Source organism: Drosophila eugracilis, unplaced genomic scaffold (assembly GCF_018153835.1).
Source record: "Drosophila eugracilis isolate 14026-0451.02 unplaced genomic scaffold, ASM1815383v1 contig_2088, whole genome shotgun sequence".
NCBI lineage: Eukaryota > Metazoa > Arthropoda > Insecta > Diptera > Drosophilidae > Drosophila > Drosophila eugracilis.
In genome coordinates this window covers 2,470,283-2,483,116 of record NW_024572964.1, presented here as the reverse complement: position 1 = coordinate 2,483,116, position 12,834 = coordinate 2,470,283, and the positions used below count along the sequence as shown (strand labels likewise).

Sequence of the window (12,834 nt, the reverse complement as noted above, 5' to 3'; positions counted from 1 at the left end):
AAGATAGGATCTAACCTTCTTCCCACTTTATACCACCATCAGTGGACCACACAAATGTTTTTTTCTAGTAATTTTCCATTATATTTTCCATCTGCTTTTTACGAGATTATTTTCCCACTTAATGCCAAAGATTTGGCTGTCGACCGAGACGATCACGTAATAAATTTCATTTACTCAACCGACGACGTGCACACGGCAACTTGAAATAATAATAACAAAAACTAGAACTAGCCTAGGAACTAGCTCAGGCTAAGGTTTCACTCATGTTGAAAGGAGTTAAAGCGTACAAGTTTTCCCTTTTATTCGCTTTTATCGGAGCAACAATGGAAATGTATCAAAACTCTATTCGGCATGCCAGTCAACGTGAGACAACAATTACACAACTCTCCATCACCAAAAACATGGCCATAAAAGCCCATTTCATCAATGTCAGGCGCAGGGGATTGCCCTCGTCCCCTGATCCCCACCTGACATGTGTCATGGGTACATGGACATGGACAGGCACATCAACATCAGCATATGAGATTTCTTTTTATTTTCCAGCTTGGAACACGTGCGGCAATTATATGAGAAGCCAATAATTTCGCTTAATAATAACAAAAAAAAGAAAAGACAAAAAAGTAAAAAGATTTAGTGGTTAAATCGAACTTAATTATGGCCATTAAGATAGCCTTTTTTAACGCATTTCTTTGCCGACATTTGAAGGTCATTGAGCAGCCTGTTCATGACTCTCGAGCATTTGCATCGATTAAATTAAATATAGATAAAGGTAAAACAATAAAAGTAATGCCTGCCTCGACTCGTGGCCTCAGTCATGCCAAGTTTATCGATGGAAAAAAAACAAGTTTTCCTCGTGGCTCTATCGAATTACACATTGGAGCGTGAGTTCCGCTTTTAAAACCGATTCTAGGTGGGAAATATAAACGCCCGATTCGCTACGTTTGTTTAAATGAAACGCTATTAAACCTTAGGGTTCTTCAAGTCTCGAGGCAGCTCTTACGCCTCCGAGAAACAGCTTAACAAATGGCTTTGATTGCATTAAGAACCACGCCTGGAAGGCAATGAACTTGAGCCCTCTAAGATATTTAAATCCAAAGGGAAAAGCGGGAATTTTCCCAATTGATAGGCCATGAAATGAGACAGTCAAAGATAAATCATCCCACGGAAAATCAAGAAGAAAAGACCAGCAAACAGGTAGGAGAATCCTATATAAAATCTAACATTGTTTGTTCCCTATTTTTCAGGCTGCCATTTCAGGGAATTACAGAATCCTCTTCTCTAGTCTCAGGTAGTTGTAGGTGTGTCGTGGCCGACAACCTCATAAAAATGTTTGTTTCGACCAAAATGGATACAATGGCATTTCAGGGATGGTTCGGAAAGGGTGCCCTGAGCTTTAATTGCGTGTTCAGGACTCCATGGGTAATTAAATTGATACGTATTTCATGTCTGGGGAATGCGGAATTATATGGTCCACACCCCATCCGAAAAGAGGTAACCGAAAGAGGATCAAAGCCTCGCCCAAAACACAAAATTCCTCAAGGCTTAGCCAGGGATTTCGACTGGCCAAGATCAAATGGCCAGTGACTCCTATACAAAGAGTCTTATTACAAACCAAACCCAACCCATTTTGAATCCAAAACCACAGACGACATTTGAGGATCATCAACTCGTTCATGTGTGTAGTAAATCTAGAGCAAATCCATATCAATATCAATTTAGATCGTCTCGTTTTCCCCCAAGTTGTTGACCCAGAGTGTAACGGCAATCCAAGGTTTTAGTGATTATTTAGTTTTTAGTATTTTTGTTGCTTTTTTTCAATAAAAATAAATCTTGGGAGGGAAAATATGTCGCATTTCTGATGAATGAGGCTTGCTGTGGCGAGTTCTTATCGACCCAGCCGCAATATCATTTGTCAAAGTGTCAACTGCTGGCATTGTTTGTGTTTATATAGAGAGCCCCGGTGTGGCATCTTCGTTCTGCCCTTTGTTTTTCGCTGTCTGCCCGAAATCTGAGCATCGAAAATTGAGTAATATGCTTGGGTTTTCGGTATGCGGGCCTCTCCGAGATGGGTTAGTCGAGATTGGCGGGGAGTGATGCGGCGTTTTATAATAATAATGCAGTGAATAAGAACGATGAGGCATGCTATTGGGGTTTGAGGATTGAGGATTGGCTTTTTGCCGTTGCTGGCAGGTCCAAAAGATTGAAGATTCATTGCTTCTCCGACAAGGCCGGTAGCTCAAAGTGGCTAAGGAGAATGCAGTTAAAAAAGATCAAGATTACCGGCTGATGGAAAGTCAAGGCAAACGGATTTTGAAAAGTTCTAAGATGCTTTTCGTTTTAAGAGCTTTTAAAGTATGGAAATCTTATGGTTTGATAGATAAAAGCGGCTGAGTTATTTCTTCTTAACTCAAACTTTATAAACTTAGAACTTGTGATCTTAGTTTGTTTCCCAATCAAAGTCTTCATAACCGAATACAGCCGCTTTCTTTGATACTAATTGATCTTTCAACTGCTTTTTTAACTTTCAAGTTTTGTTTTTCAGCAAATTTGTTCCACTTATGGGAATCACAAAGCCTGAAAATAACAACTTTTCGATTGAAAATAAAGCAACGCTCGTTAATGTAATAATATCAAGACCATTTTGGTAACCAATTACAAGCGAATTTTGCGCTCTTGACACCTTAAGTGTCGTCGCCTGTCGCCCGGGCAGACCTTTCCCAGACATTCAAAGCCAAAAATTTATTATACAATTTACCATTCGAGAGTAAATGGTTTTCTCGGCCGAAAGGTGTATTAGCATTGACCGCAGTTAGAGTTGCAATTTCACACGATCCGCGGAGTGAAAGAGAGGTCGGACACCCACCTGAGAGCAGACTAATTGCAGGTGGGCCCAAAAGCGAGTTGGCGTTTTGGACAAAAGAAATTCATTGTGTCGGTGATTTATGCTGGAGTGTTTTGACAACAGGCCGAAGACTTTCAAAACCATTTATTTGGCTTTTTGCAAATCATTTTCCAAATTGGAATTGGGTTAATTGAGCTTGACTTTGAACAGTTAAAAGGGTACAAGAAATTGTGAGCGTGTAGGTAGCTATTCCAGAGCACCAGAGAAAAGCTGGAGAGATGGCTGGAGAGGGTTCGGGAATCGATCTGTGCGAAGTCTTACAAATGCAGTTTGTGGTTTCAAACGTCTTGAATGAATGAAAGCCCCAACACAAGCTTAACGCTTGAGTAGTTTGGCTTGAAGATGCTGGAAGATGGAAGAAGAGGCAGCGAAATAATGGCTTTAAAATGGTAATACTGATACGCTCAGGTAAATAACTGGGCAAGTGGATCAATTCTAAGACTTCTCGAAATCTTCTGCAGATCCGCAGGGAACTGTTAGAGTGTTAGATGTCAACTTTCCACATGATTGATGGACCATCAGGAGTGGCTAAAGAATATTCCAAGCGCATTCCGCTAATCGAAGAACCACCACAAAAGAACCCAAGATTTTCACTTCATTAAGCTTGCCTTTGTCCCAGGAATCCAAAGAGGTTTAGAGCCATATCTCTAAAGGCCGCACTATCCACCGTTAAATTGTTTTTCTTTCGGTATTTTTTAGTAATTTACTTGATTAAATGCATTGATCATTAGGCGTTCTCCGTCGAGAGAGGAAAACTAGTTTACAGAATCACAGATAGTGGCAGGAAGCTGGCACACACACAAGCATTTTCGTCGAAGGTAAGCCACATTTTAAGCCGAAAAACACAAAACAAAAAACCCAAAAAAAAACACAATGAACTGAGGAGACACCTGCTGTCCAAGCCGTTAGCAGCTAGCTACCGCCACACAATGGACCCGAGTCTAAGTGGAGGTATCTGGTATGCAACCTGTAGATATGCGCTTTATAATTGCATGAACCGCTGCACCAACTGACCCACTTTGGCTCTATATACCACGGCATATAGAACCCCAGTCTTGGGCGCCCGCAGTCCGAACATAATGAAGCTTGTTCTGCGGCTTCTGTGGGCCCCCAAATAAAAAAGACAAAAAATAGAAAAATTAAGTAAGGTAAATTAGTTTTAAACAAATGTTAACCCGCATGAGGGAACGAGTTAAGGCGATAATTTATGCAATGGCTTTGAGTCTTTGAACTTTTCATAGGAAACCCAGCAGTCTTTTCTTGTTTATTTTGGCATCTTTGAGAAAAATTGAAAATTAAAAGTGGAAAACTTCATCTTTTCATCATGGATACGCTGCTCCAGAGAATTTCTGGGTTTTTTGGCGGTCCTGGACTCAAAACTGAGAATGTTGAGTATGTGGAAGAAGCACACAAAACATCTTCGAATGAAGCTCAAGAAACTTCGAGTCAGGAAACGCGGAAGCCAAAGGAGTACTCTCAACCTGATACCACGGAGCCCATAACCTCGGGGGATGTGCCAACCCCAGATTTAAGTTTGCCAAAGTTGAGGGAGCAAACCTTGCCGCCCATAAACTACGAGATGGAGTTCGTTGACTTTGTGGATCGCAATGCTCCTAAGGGTATGTCGAAGAAAATAATGGAGATGTTGCCCTATTTGCAAGTCAGCTTCCTGTCCTGGCCAGCTTTTTGGTTCTGGCGCGGCTATAACTGGCAGTACAAACGCAGAACGGAGAGGATTGGCTTCTACATTCAAAGGGTGGGATTTGCGTTGGCATTCTCTAAAATGTATCTTTTAAGAAGTTTTTATTTCAGACCTATCAGCAGGCCAAGCTCATGCAGTTGGCCATCATAGCAGCTGGCTTGTTGACAGTATCTATGGGTCGTCCGGCAGGCATTCCCATAGAACTGCAGACAGTTAAAAACGAAAACCCAGAAACTGACATTGTTGAGGACTCCTCTTAGCTCAGGTAACCTTTGTCATATCCTTCTTTTGTTGACTTTTTTCACAAAAACATTAAGTTTCGGTCTAAATTCCAAACCTAGAAATGGGCATCCAAGATTATTTCTACGGTCTGAAGGAGAAAATCCAGGGGCCCGCCAAAAAAACATCCAAGGAACAGGACAACACCATCCCAAAAGTACACAATGTCGGCGAGGAGATACGTCTTATGGTGCATTCCAAACCCTTTGAGAACGCCTACAACAAGGCAGCACCATTTCTCTTTGCCAGTTTGGGGGCATGGCCGGGCTATTGGCTTTTCAGAGGAATGGATTATCACGTACACCGAGCCCATATCCCATTGCCCATCTATATAAGACAGGTGAGTCGATAGTTTTTTCCTTTTTTTATCACTTTTAACTAAAGATTTGTCCTTTCTAGACCTACTATCAAGCCAAAATGGTGCAGCTCTTCATTATTCTGGCCGGCACATATACAGTTTTCAGGAACAACACTCGCCTGCGATTGATGAACGCAAGTGGCTTGGGAAAATCCTAGAATATTCTATACCTAAACAGTGGATGTCCAGAAAGCTACTGAAATCAAGAAATATCTGCAACTTGAACTTTTAATTTGCCAAACACATTTTGAACAAAAATAAATTTGATAACAATTTCCTACATAATCCTGTGTATTGATAGGGATTCGTCAGAGTCGCTCTCGCTCTCTGACTGGGAGTCCTTCTTGTCATCCTCATTGTTTGTGATCCCTTCCCTTATGGTCTTGACCACTTGCGCCAGTGCCTGACCACTGATCCCATTCTTCATCAATTCTATGCAGATCTTGATAGAATTCTTACTCAGTCCCGTATTGACCAATTCCGAGATGGCATGCAGCACAGCCATGCGTAGTTCGTAGTTATCAATATTCCAGGTTTCAGACATTTTAGTTATACAAAATTTAAGTAGAATTTTTAATGCACTTTCTAGATTAAAAGTTGTAAATTTCCGAATAATTTCAAGGCTTTATCTTAGCAATTCTGGTAGAAAATAAAATGAAAGATATTTCAAAGGTAACTGATTTTCGTCCCTTATGATATATGATTAATGATCCATGCCTATATCAAAATATTGGTTTGTTTTTCAATTCCGCAGCTAAGATTTCGTTCTGGTAACCCCAACCCCTGCCTAGCCGTATTCCATTAGCAGCTGTAACTCGCAACACCGTTTCAAGTTCAAAGTTCAGTAATGAGGCAGGCACCTGCTCCAGTGAACCCCTATACGATCGGCCCGCTGCTGCCAAGTGGAAAGATAAATTAGCCACAAATTAAACAAATTATACACGCTAGAGAGAGGCACGCACGCTGACAGAGAGACTGGCAAGTGGTAACGAAATCTCAGCTGGCGGACAATTAAAAAACGCTTAAATGAAGATCTTTTTCAGTTCAGTTTCAGCTAGCAAGTGCAGCATGCCGCCGCCAGCATGTGATAAGTAAGAGCAAACACTTAATTATGAGAGGGAGATCTATTGTACCGCTTGGCCTCACCTGTATGAGATACATTTTCCGTTTTTCTCGTCGCTCCAAACACACACACACACAAACGAATGCTAATTATGCAGCATCTGACGATGTTGAGATGATGAAGTGGTTACTGTTTTGCTCTACTTGGAATGCAGTTCACTTTTTATGGGTCTGGTGCAAGCAATTGTCTTCAATTAGAAACCGAAAAAGAAGCCGTTCTCGAGACTTTCTCACTTTAATGGAAATTAATTGAAAAACGTTTTCGCCGCGAAAATCTAGAACTTCACTGGAGAGCGAAGCAATTCTGCAGCTTTAACTCAGGCGTTGAACTTAAAAGAGTTGGCCGTGTCTTATTGTACAGTTTTATATAGTCGGGCTATATAAAAGGCAATTAGTCAGCAGCACGTAAACACAAACTTAGAAAGGAAGTGGTGTATATATTGAACTTTGTGGTAGGTTAACCCGATCGAAGGGGGTTGTTGATATAGTGGTAGATATATAAACTTTTGAGAGGGTGTTTCCCTGCTTAACACACTTTGCTCGCTATGGCAATAGGTCTTACGAATGCCTTCACAAGGTGTTCACACACAAAATCGATCAAACAAATATTTTCAAACACAATTGGCCAGCTCAATGTATGGGAACTTGAGCGGTCTTTCTACGAGTATTTCCCTTTGATGTTTGTTTATGTTTTTTTTTTTTTGCTTATTTACACAATTATTTACAGTTCGTTTGTGTTTAGTTTAGTACGTGGTTTAGTGCATAGTTAAGGGTGTTTATTATTTAAAATATATTTTTTTTTATTTGGTTAACGCGTTTGCATGACCATCGTGTCTGTGAGTTGAGCGCGAACTGAATTGAAATTCCGCTGGGCTGCGGCTACAAAGCAGCTTGTGGATCGCATCTCATGGATTCCATGCAACCTCATCATGAAGTTCGCTTCGAACATGTTGGCTTGGAAATATTTGCCCTAGCCATGGGATCTTGGACAGGTTGGACTCCGTTTGGAATGCTCTGCTAGTGGGTTCCCAAGATTCTTGGGGCTGCTCTTGACAATTCTCGCTGTCACAACTTCGGAATTCGGATTATTCAAGGGGGTTGGTCGGCGCCCACTAGGAATTTAGTTAATTTGTTGATTATTCCGAGCAGTTTGGGCCCCAAATTGGACTTAATGAATGCTAAATGGTTTTAATAGGTGAAAGACTAAGGGACGATGGGCGTGTGGCCTAAGTACTTGGGTTGGTCGTGGGATAAATATGCGATTTACCTATTTCTAACCTAGAAACGGAGTTAACTTAAGTCTTAGATAAGGTGGAAACTTTAATACATTTTACAAAAATTACAAAATATTAGTTTTATATCTTTAAAGTTGAGGCATAGACAGAAAATCTTCTAAGGAATAATCGCAAGTTTTTTTCCCACCTTAAAAAACCCAAATTCTCTTACAAAATTTCCCTAGTTTCGAGGGGCCAACCTAATCCAACCCGAAAGCCTCATATCTATTTATCTCCCCACACCTAGACGCAAGTCCCAGCTTGTGGAACGCATTGCAACAGGTTCGCCGGGCCTTAAAAATAAAAGCTGCAAAAAATCCGTAAGGCGAAAAAAACGAGACCATAATAATTAATACCGATCGGCCGAGAAACCCACCGAACTGAGCTTCAGGAGAGAAGTGCGTAAGTGAAAAAAAAAGGAAAACAGGAAATTTTCGCAGCAAAAGTTGCGAAATATTTCATAACCTGCCAGCAGCCAAAGATGACAAAACTGCGGATGGATGCGGTTGAGAGATTTCACCTAAATATGATGGAAAAAGGGGGCGTGGTGGTATGTACACCCTTGAAATCGGCACCTGAAAAACCGCATTCAATTAGCTGAAATGAAAATGAAATGGAAAACGAAACTTGCGGCTCATTTTGCCAATTTCTTTGGCCATGCCTAACCGATCTTCTGGCATCTTGTGGCACAAATGTGTGGCACCGTGATAAATGCACCGAATAAAACGGGCAACAAAAGCAAAAATCAAAATAAGCTAAGACAAAAAACCTGCAATCAGCAAACGAAAGTGAAACAAAAGCGCCGACGAGCGAGCACAGAGAGAGGGGAAAGGGGAGGCAAGGAGAGACATCGGGAACGTTAAGCGAAAAACTTGCAATTTCCATTTTAAATACGCAACAACTTTCGGCTAGAGGCAGGCTGCATACTCGCACAGGCCACAAGGAGTCCAAGTCGCTGAATTCCCCACCTCGGCAGCTGCTCAAAAAGCGATAAAGGGAGGGGCGGAGATGCACTGGATCTTAGGACCAGACTCAGGTCTACACGGAGAAAAAAGTGTTACTTAAATCGTTAAGAAATTGTGTTTCTTACATAACAAAATGTTTGATATTGATCTCAAGATTTTCATATCTTCTAGATAACCTTCCATGAAAATCAAACCCCTTCCATATCTTCACATATTTCTCCCAGTGTAGAAATGAACAACAAACGACTTGGACCGCAAACTGCTCGACTCGGCGATTTGTTGTCTGTGGATCGTCTGGCTCTTGATTGGAGCTGCCCTCCAGGAATCGGAGGAGGTGGAGCAGGAGGAGTTTAGGGAGCCGTAGGAGTCTGGGCGGATTGGCGCTCTTTTGTTGGGCATGTCATCAGCATAAATTTTGCCTCGCATTCATCATAATTTCCATGCATTTAATTTGTATCATAAATTGTCTGCTTTACTCTAGGACTCGACTGAGATTGCAAAGGGCCATGGCCATAAAGGCTGAGATATGAAATCTTCAATTAGTTCTGTAGAGGAATGGCTTGGCTTTTTGCCAAGATCCAAGCAAGTTCATTGAACGCCCGTCTGGGACTTTTCACTTTCACTTTAAGCAGCAGGGAAATGGGTGATGGCTAAATGGGAAATGGGAAATGCAGGTTCAATGGTCACGCACTTGGCAAAACAGCAGCAAAAGCTAATTGACATCACTAGCCGGTGTCTGATTACCCAGCAGATTTTGCAAATGAGTCGGGCAAACATGGCTAAAAACAAGCCCAGACACTTGAGATACAACGAAATGCATTCGCCAGATACAAAGATACAAAAAGATACAACGATACAGCGATACAAAGATACTCTCGACGCACGTTTGAATGCTGTGTACTACAGCGATCAATAACAACAAAAGAGGCAGACTGTCTGGGCCGGGATGGGATCGCTGTTGGCCAGGTTAAAGATCGTTAGGCGCGACAAGGGGTCAGGTAGTGGCAAAGGAAAAGATTCGATGGCCGCGATAATCAAGGAGCGGAGTGGAGGGTTGGGTAGGGTATATCTTTCTCTCTCAGGTTGTTTCCCTCTGATTTCGCTAGCCGCCTGACCAAATGAGCCAATAATTTCATTGGTCGCGACTGGTAAGCCATAATCATCTTTGCCTGCATTGATTGGAAAATCCATTATGGGACTGCACATGCTAATGGCTCCCTTTTTTACGAGCCACTTCCTCGCAGGAACCGGATTATGTAACTCCCCAGGGGAAGTCCTAAGCAAACAAATCAAGTCCGCTTTTTTATTGACTTACGCAATGATTTCCTTTGATTGCCTATGGCCTAAAAACGATATCTCGGTGAAACTTACCTGCAAGAAAGGAAGAGCATAGACAGATGGATTAGTCATTTGGCAATATATATATAGATATATCTTTGAGGTATACATGATATGCGTGGAAATGATTAAGCAATTTCCGTTGACATGCAATTTTCCAAATGGACCAGAAGACAGTGAGTGAGAGCGAGAGTGAGAGTGAGAGTGCGGCGATAGCGAAATTAATGCAATTGCAATCGCTCATAAATCAAGTTTACTCAATAGCCAGGCGGCTTATGGCGACAGATTGTGTGGCCAACCAAATGGAGTTAATGATCAGGAATGTGGCGAAATGTGGCGAAAGGGAACCGCCGCTTTAATAGAGAGTTTCGGTTTCAAGCCGCATTTATCTGGTAAAAATCGTTAGGAAACTCACAAAGTGGTTTCAGATACTTGGGTAATTACACAATCTTAGACATAGATTGCAGGGTAATTAATTATCCTTGAAACAAGTGTATTTCCAGGGTAGTTTATGGCTCTTTTCCTGTTATTTCCATTTATCATTTATTGGATACTTTCTATGTAGTGTTAGTGAGTAAAGTTAATCAACATTTTTCCTTAAATAAGTATAAATATTTCCCTCCATCATCTCATTTCCCACACCAATTATCCCTGATCTAACCATGCAGCTTCCTTGCTGCGATTCCCTTGATTTTCCCACACCCTGCTGATGTCTCAACCGGCAGTTCTCAAGGAAAACAAACCAGAGATCATCTGGCTCTACGCCTATGCGTTCCACCCCAAACAACTCAAACACCTGCTGACCTGTGGCGCAATCTTTCAACCGATTGATGGATGGGACACTGTCAGGTAGTAGCGGGGGCATCCAGCAATCCACCAGATACTTTCTGCCACATTGGTGTGAAATTATTTTGTCGGAGGCAGCTCAAAGATATCTCTTTGAGGCGGTTTTAAGAGCCCCACCACTCTGAGCCAAGTTCATTGGACGTTCGTTGGGAGACGAAGACTGCGACAGCAAAGGGTCTCCTTTTATGTTTCTTCATTTTTATGGACAGTTAAACAATTATATTTGGTATTTACAGCCGGCCAGACGACCGTACGAAATATGAGATGTGAAAGATGATGCAATGCGGCAATTGACCAGTCAGATGGGGCAATCAGGAGGAGGAGGAGGTTATGGCTCCAATCCAAGGAGCCGGCAACCGGCGACAATCTGCCGCACTTGCCACTTTCGTTTTTCGCTTTCGCAATAAGAAAAAAAAAACGGAAAAGAAAACATTTTGTGGTATTTTTTCCAGTTGGTCACGTAACGAGACCCCCAACCAACCAACTGACCATTAAAAATTCTTGAGGATTGGGACTTGACCAACTGCAACCGCACCCACACCCACCCAATCGAGCTGCCACGCCCTGGCGGCATTAATCACAAGTGAAAAGTGCAGCCTTAGTGTTGGCATCGCCATTCCATGGTGTGTGCATAAATTTAATCAGGCGTTTTATATCAGCACCTCGACGGCCAACTAGACTAGAAGACAATGCGCAATCCGCCTAAATATAGCCCAGACTTCGAGTCCGTTCGTCATGCCAGATGCAATCTAAATGAGAACTGACTCCCGCCTCGGATCGACAGCACGTCCAGATCTCAAGTTATGATGGGTTATGGCTGGTGTAGAAATATGGAAACCCTAAACTGAACACCCTATCTTTTCAAGAGGCTATTTACTAGACCTTTCTTTAGTAAAAAAGATGCTGTTTTAGTTTTAGTTTCCTTTAAAATCAGATATATATTGTATGGGATGTTCCCCTATACCCTCTACCTAGCCCTACCCTAAGCTATTTCCATTAAACCTTACGCATATCTCGTAGAACGTACGCATCGATACAAAAAGATAGCCGCGTACGTTTGAATATTTGAAAAAAAGACCATTTTACCTTTGCAGCTGCATTTTTTTTGGTTTTTATTTTAAATTTTTTATGGGCTCCACTCATGTATTTTTATGAAATCCAGCATTTGTAGGTGCGCTATGAGGTTGTTATTTCTGGTTTTGGTTTTTCTTTATGTTGTCGGTTAATTTGTAAAATGCTCACGTGCCAAGTTTTCTTGTTTGCTTAGACAAAGTTGTGAAAAAATCAAAAGACTATATATATATATACTGGTATAGTAGTGAGAAGAATGCCATGGAGAGGCACGTTTTGGGTTGAGCGAAGTTCGAGAAATTTGTTTGCCTATTTTATGTTAATTCCTATGACGGACCCTAATCCGCGACATGCATCCTATGGCCCATGGCCAATCCTTGACGTCTGACGAAAGGTGTGCCATTCGCAGTGGTTGCAAATTAATTGCCAACTTATATGCAAATTTCATAATAACCATTCTTCAATTCAAATTACATGCCGCAGCATATAACGATCGTATATTCCAGGGCTCTCGGCTCTATGCAAATTCAATTTTCTGTTCATTTTTTCTCTGTATTTCTGTTAAGGAAGGCAAAAACAAGGCGCGAAACGATTTTCCAACCCACGCACCAAATATCGAATAACAGCAAACGTGTTCCGATGTGAACTTGAATGAAATGCCAAGCTCGAATTGGGTTACAGACAATTGCCCGCCCGTAATTATACCAAAAACCCACAGAGCCCGAAACGATCTTGTCCCCGTATGCTGACAGCCGGATTGACGGCTTGTCCAAGTTTTTGGGATCTGAAGAGGATTGGGGGATATCGACCTAATAGGCTGGCAAATTGGGGGAGAAACCTCTAAGATATATGGTATTTTGAACGAAGGAGAACGAAAGTTTGGCATCTGGAAACAAATGCTTATTAATCAACATTAAAATTTACGAAAAATCTCAAAAAATTCTCGTTTCTAGCCTGGTATACAGTTCGACGGGGAA

General features: G+C 41.7%; 4 protein-coding genes across 13 annotated transcripts in view; 2 read left to right on the top strand and 2 right to left on the bottom strand.

Moving 5' to 3' along the window:
* LOC108107685 (supervillin) overlaps positions 1-12,834 on the bottom strand; it is a 116,370-nt gene that overhangs the window by 98,410 nt on the left and 5,126 nt on the right. For 8 of the 10 annotated variants that reach the window (XM_017215274.2, XM_017215275.2, XM_017215278.2 and 5 more), the window contains exon 1: positions 6,388-7,228. The exons of 1 other annotated variant lie outside the window; for it this stretch is intronic. In XM_017215274.2, the coding sequence (XP_017070763.1) occupies positions 6,388-6,402 (15 nt within the window). In that variant the 5' untranslated portion in view covers positions 6,403-7,228. Of the gene's footprint in view, positions 1-6,387; positions 7,235-12,834 lie in introns of those variants that run through there. One more of the 10 variants, XM_017215281.2, reaches the window with a different exon arrangement.
* LOC108107692 lies at positions 4,191-4,864 on the top strand. The gene is made up of 2 exons (XM_017215297.2): positions 4,191-4,658; positions 4,715-4,864. The coding sequence occupies exons 1-2, from the start codon at positions 4,227-4,229 to the stop codon at positions 4,862-4,864; spliced, it is 582 nt and encodes a 193-aa protein (XP_017070786.1). The 5' UTR covers positions 4,191-4,226.
* LOC108107693 lies at positions 4,948-5,521 on the top strand. The gene is made up of 2 exons (XM_017215298.2): positions 4,948-5,223; positions 5,283-5,521. The coding sequence occupies exons 1-2, from the start codon at positions 4,948-4,950 to the stop codon at positions 5,397-5,399; spliced, it is 393 nt and encodes a 130-aa protein (XP_017070787.1). The 3' UTR covers positions 5,400-5,521.
* LOC108107694 lies at positions 5,456-5,930 on the bottom strand. The gene has a single exon (XM_017215299.2). It carries the CDS (start codon positions 5,783-5,785, stop codon positions 5,519-5,521), a length of 267 nt encoding a protein of 88 aa, XP_017070788.1. The 5' UTR covers positions 5,786-5,930; the 3' UTR covers positions 5,456-5,518.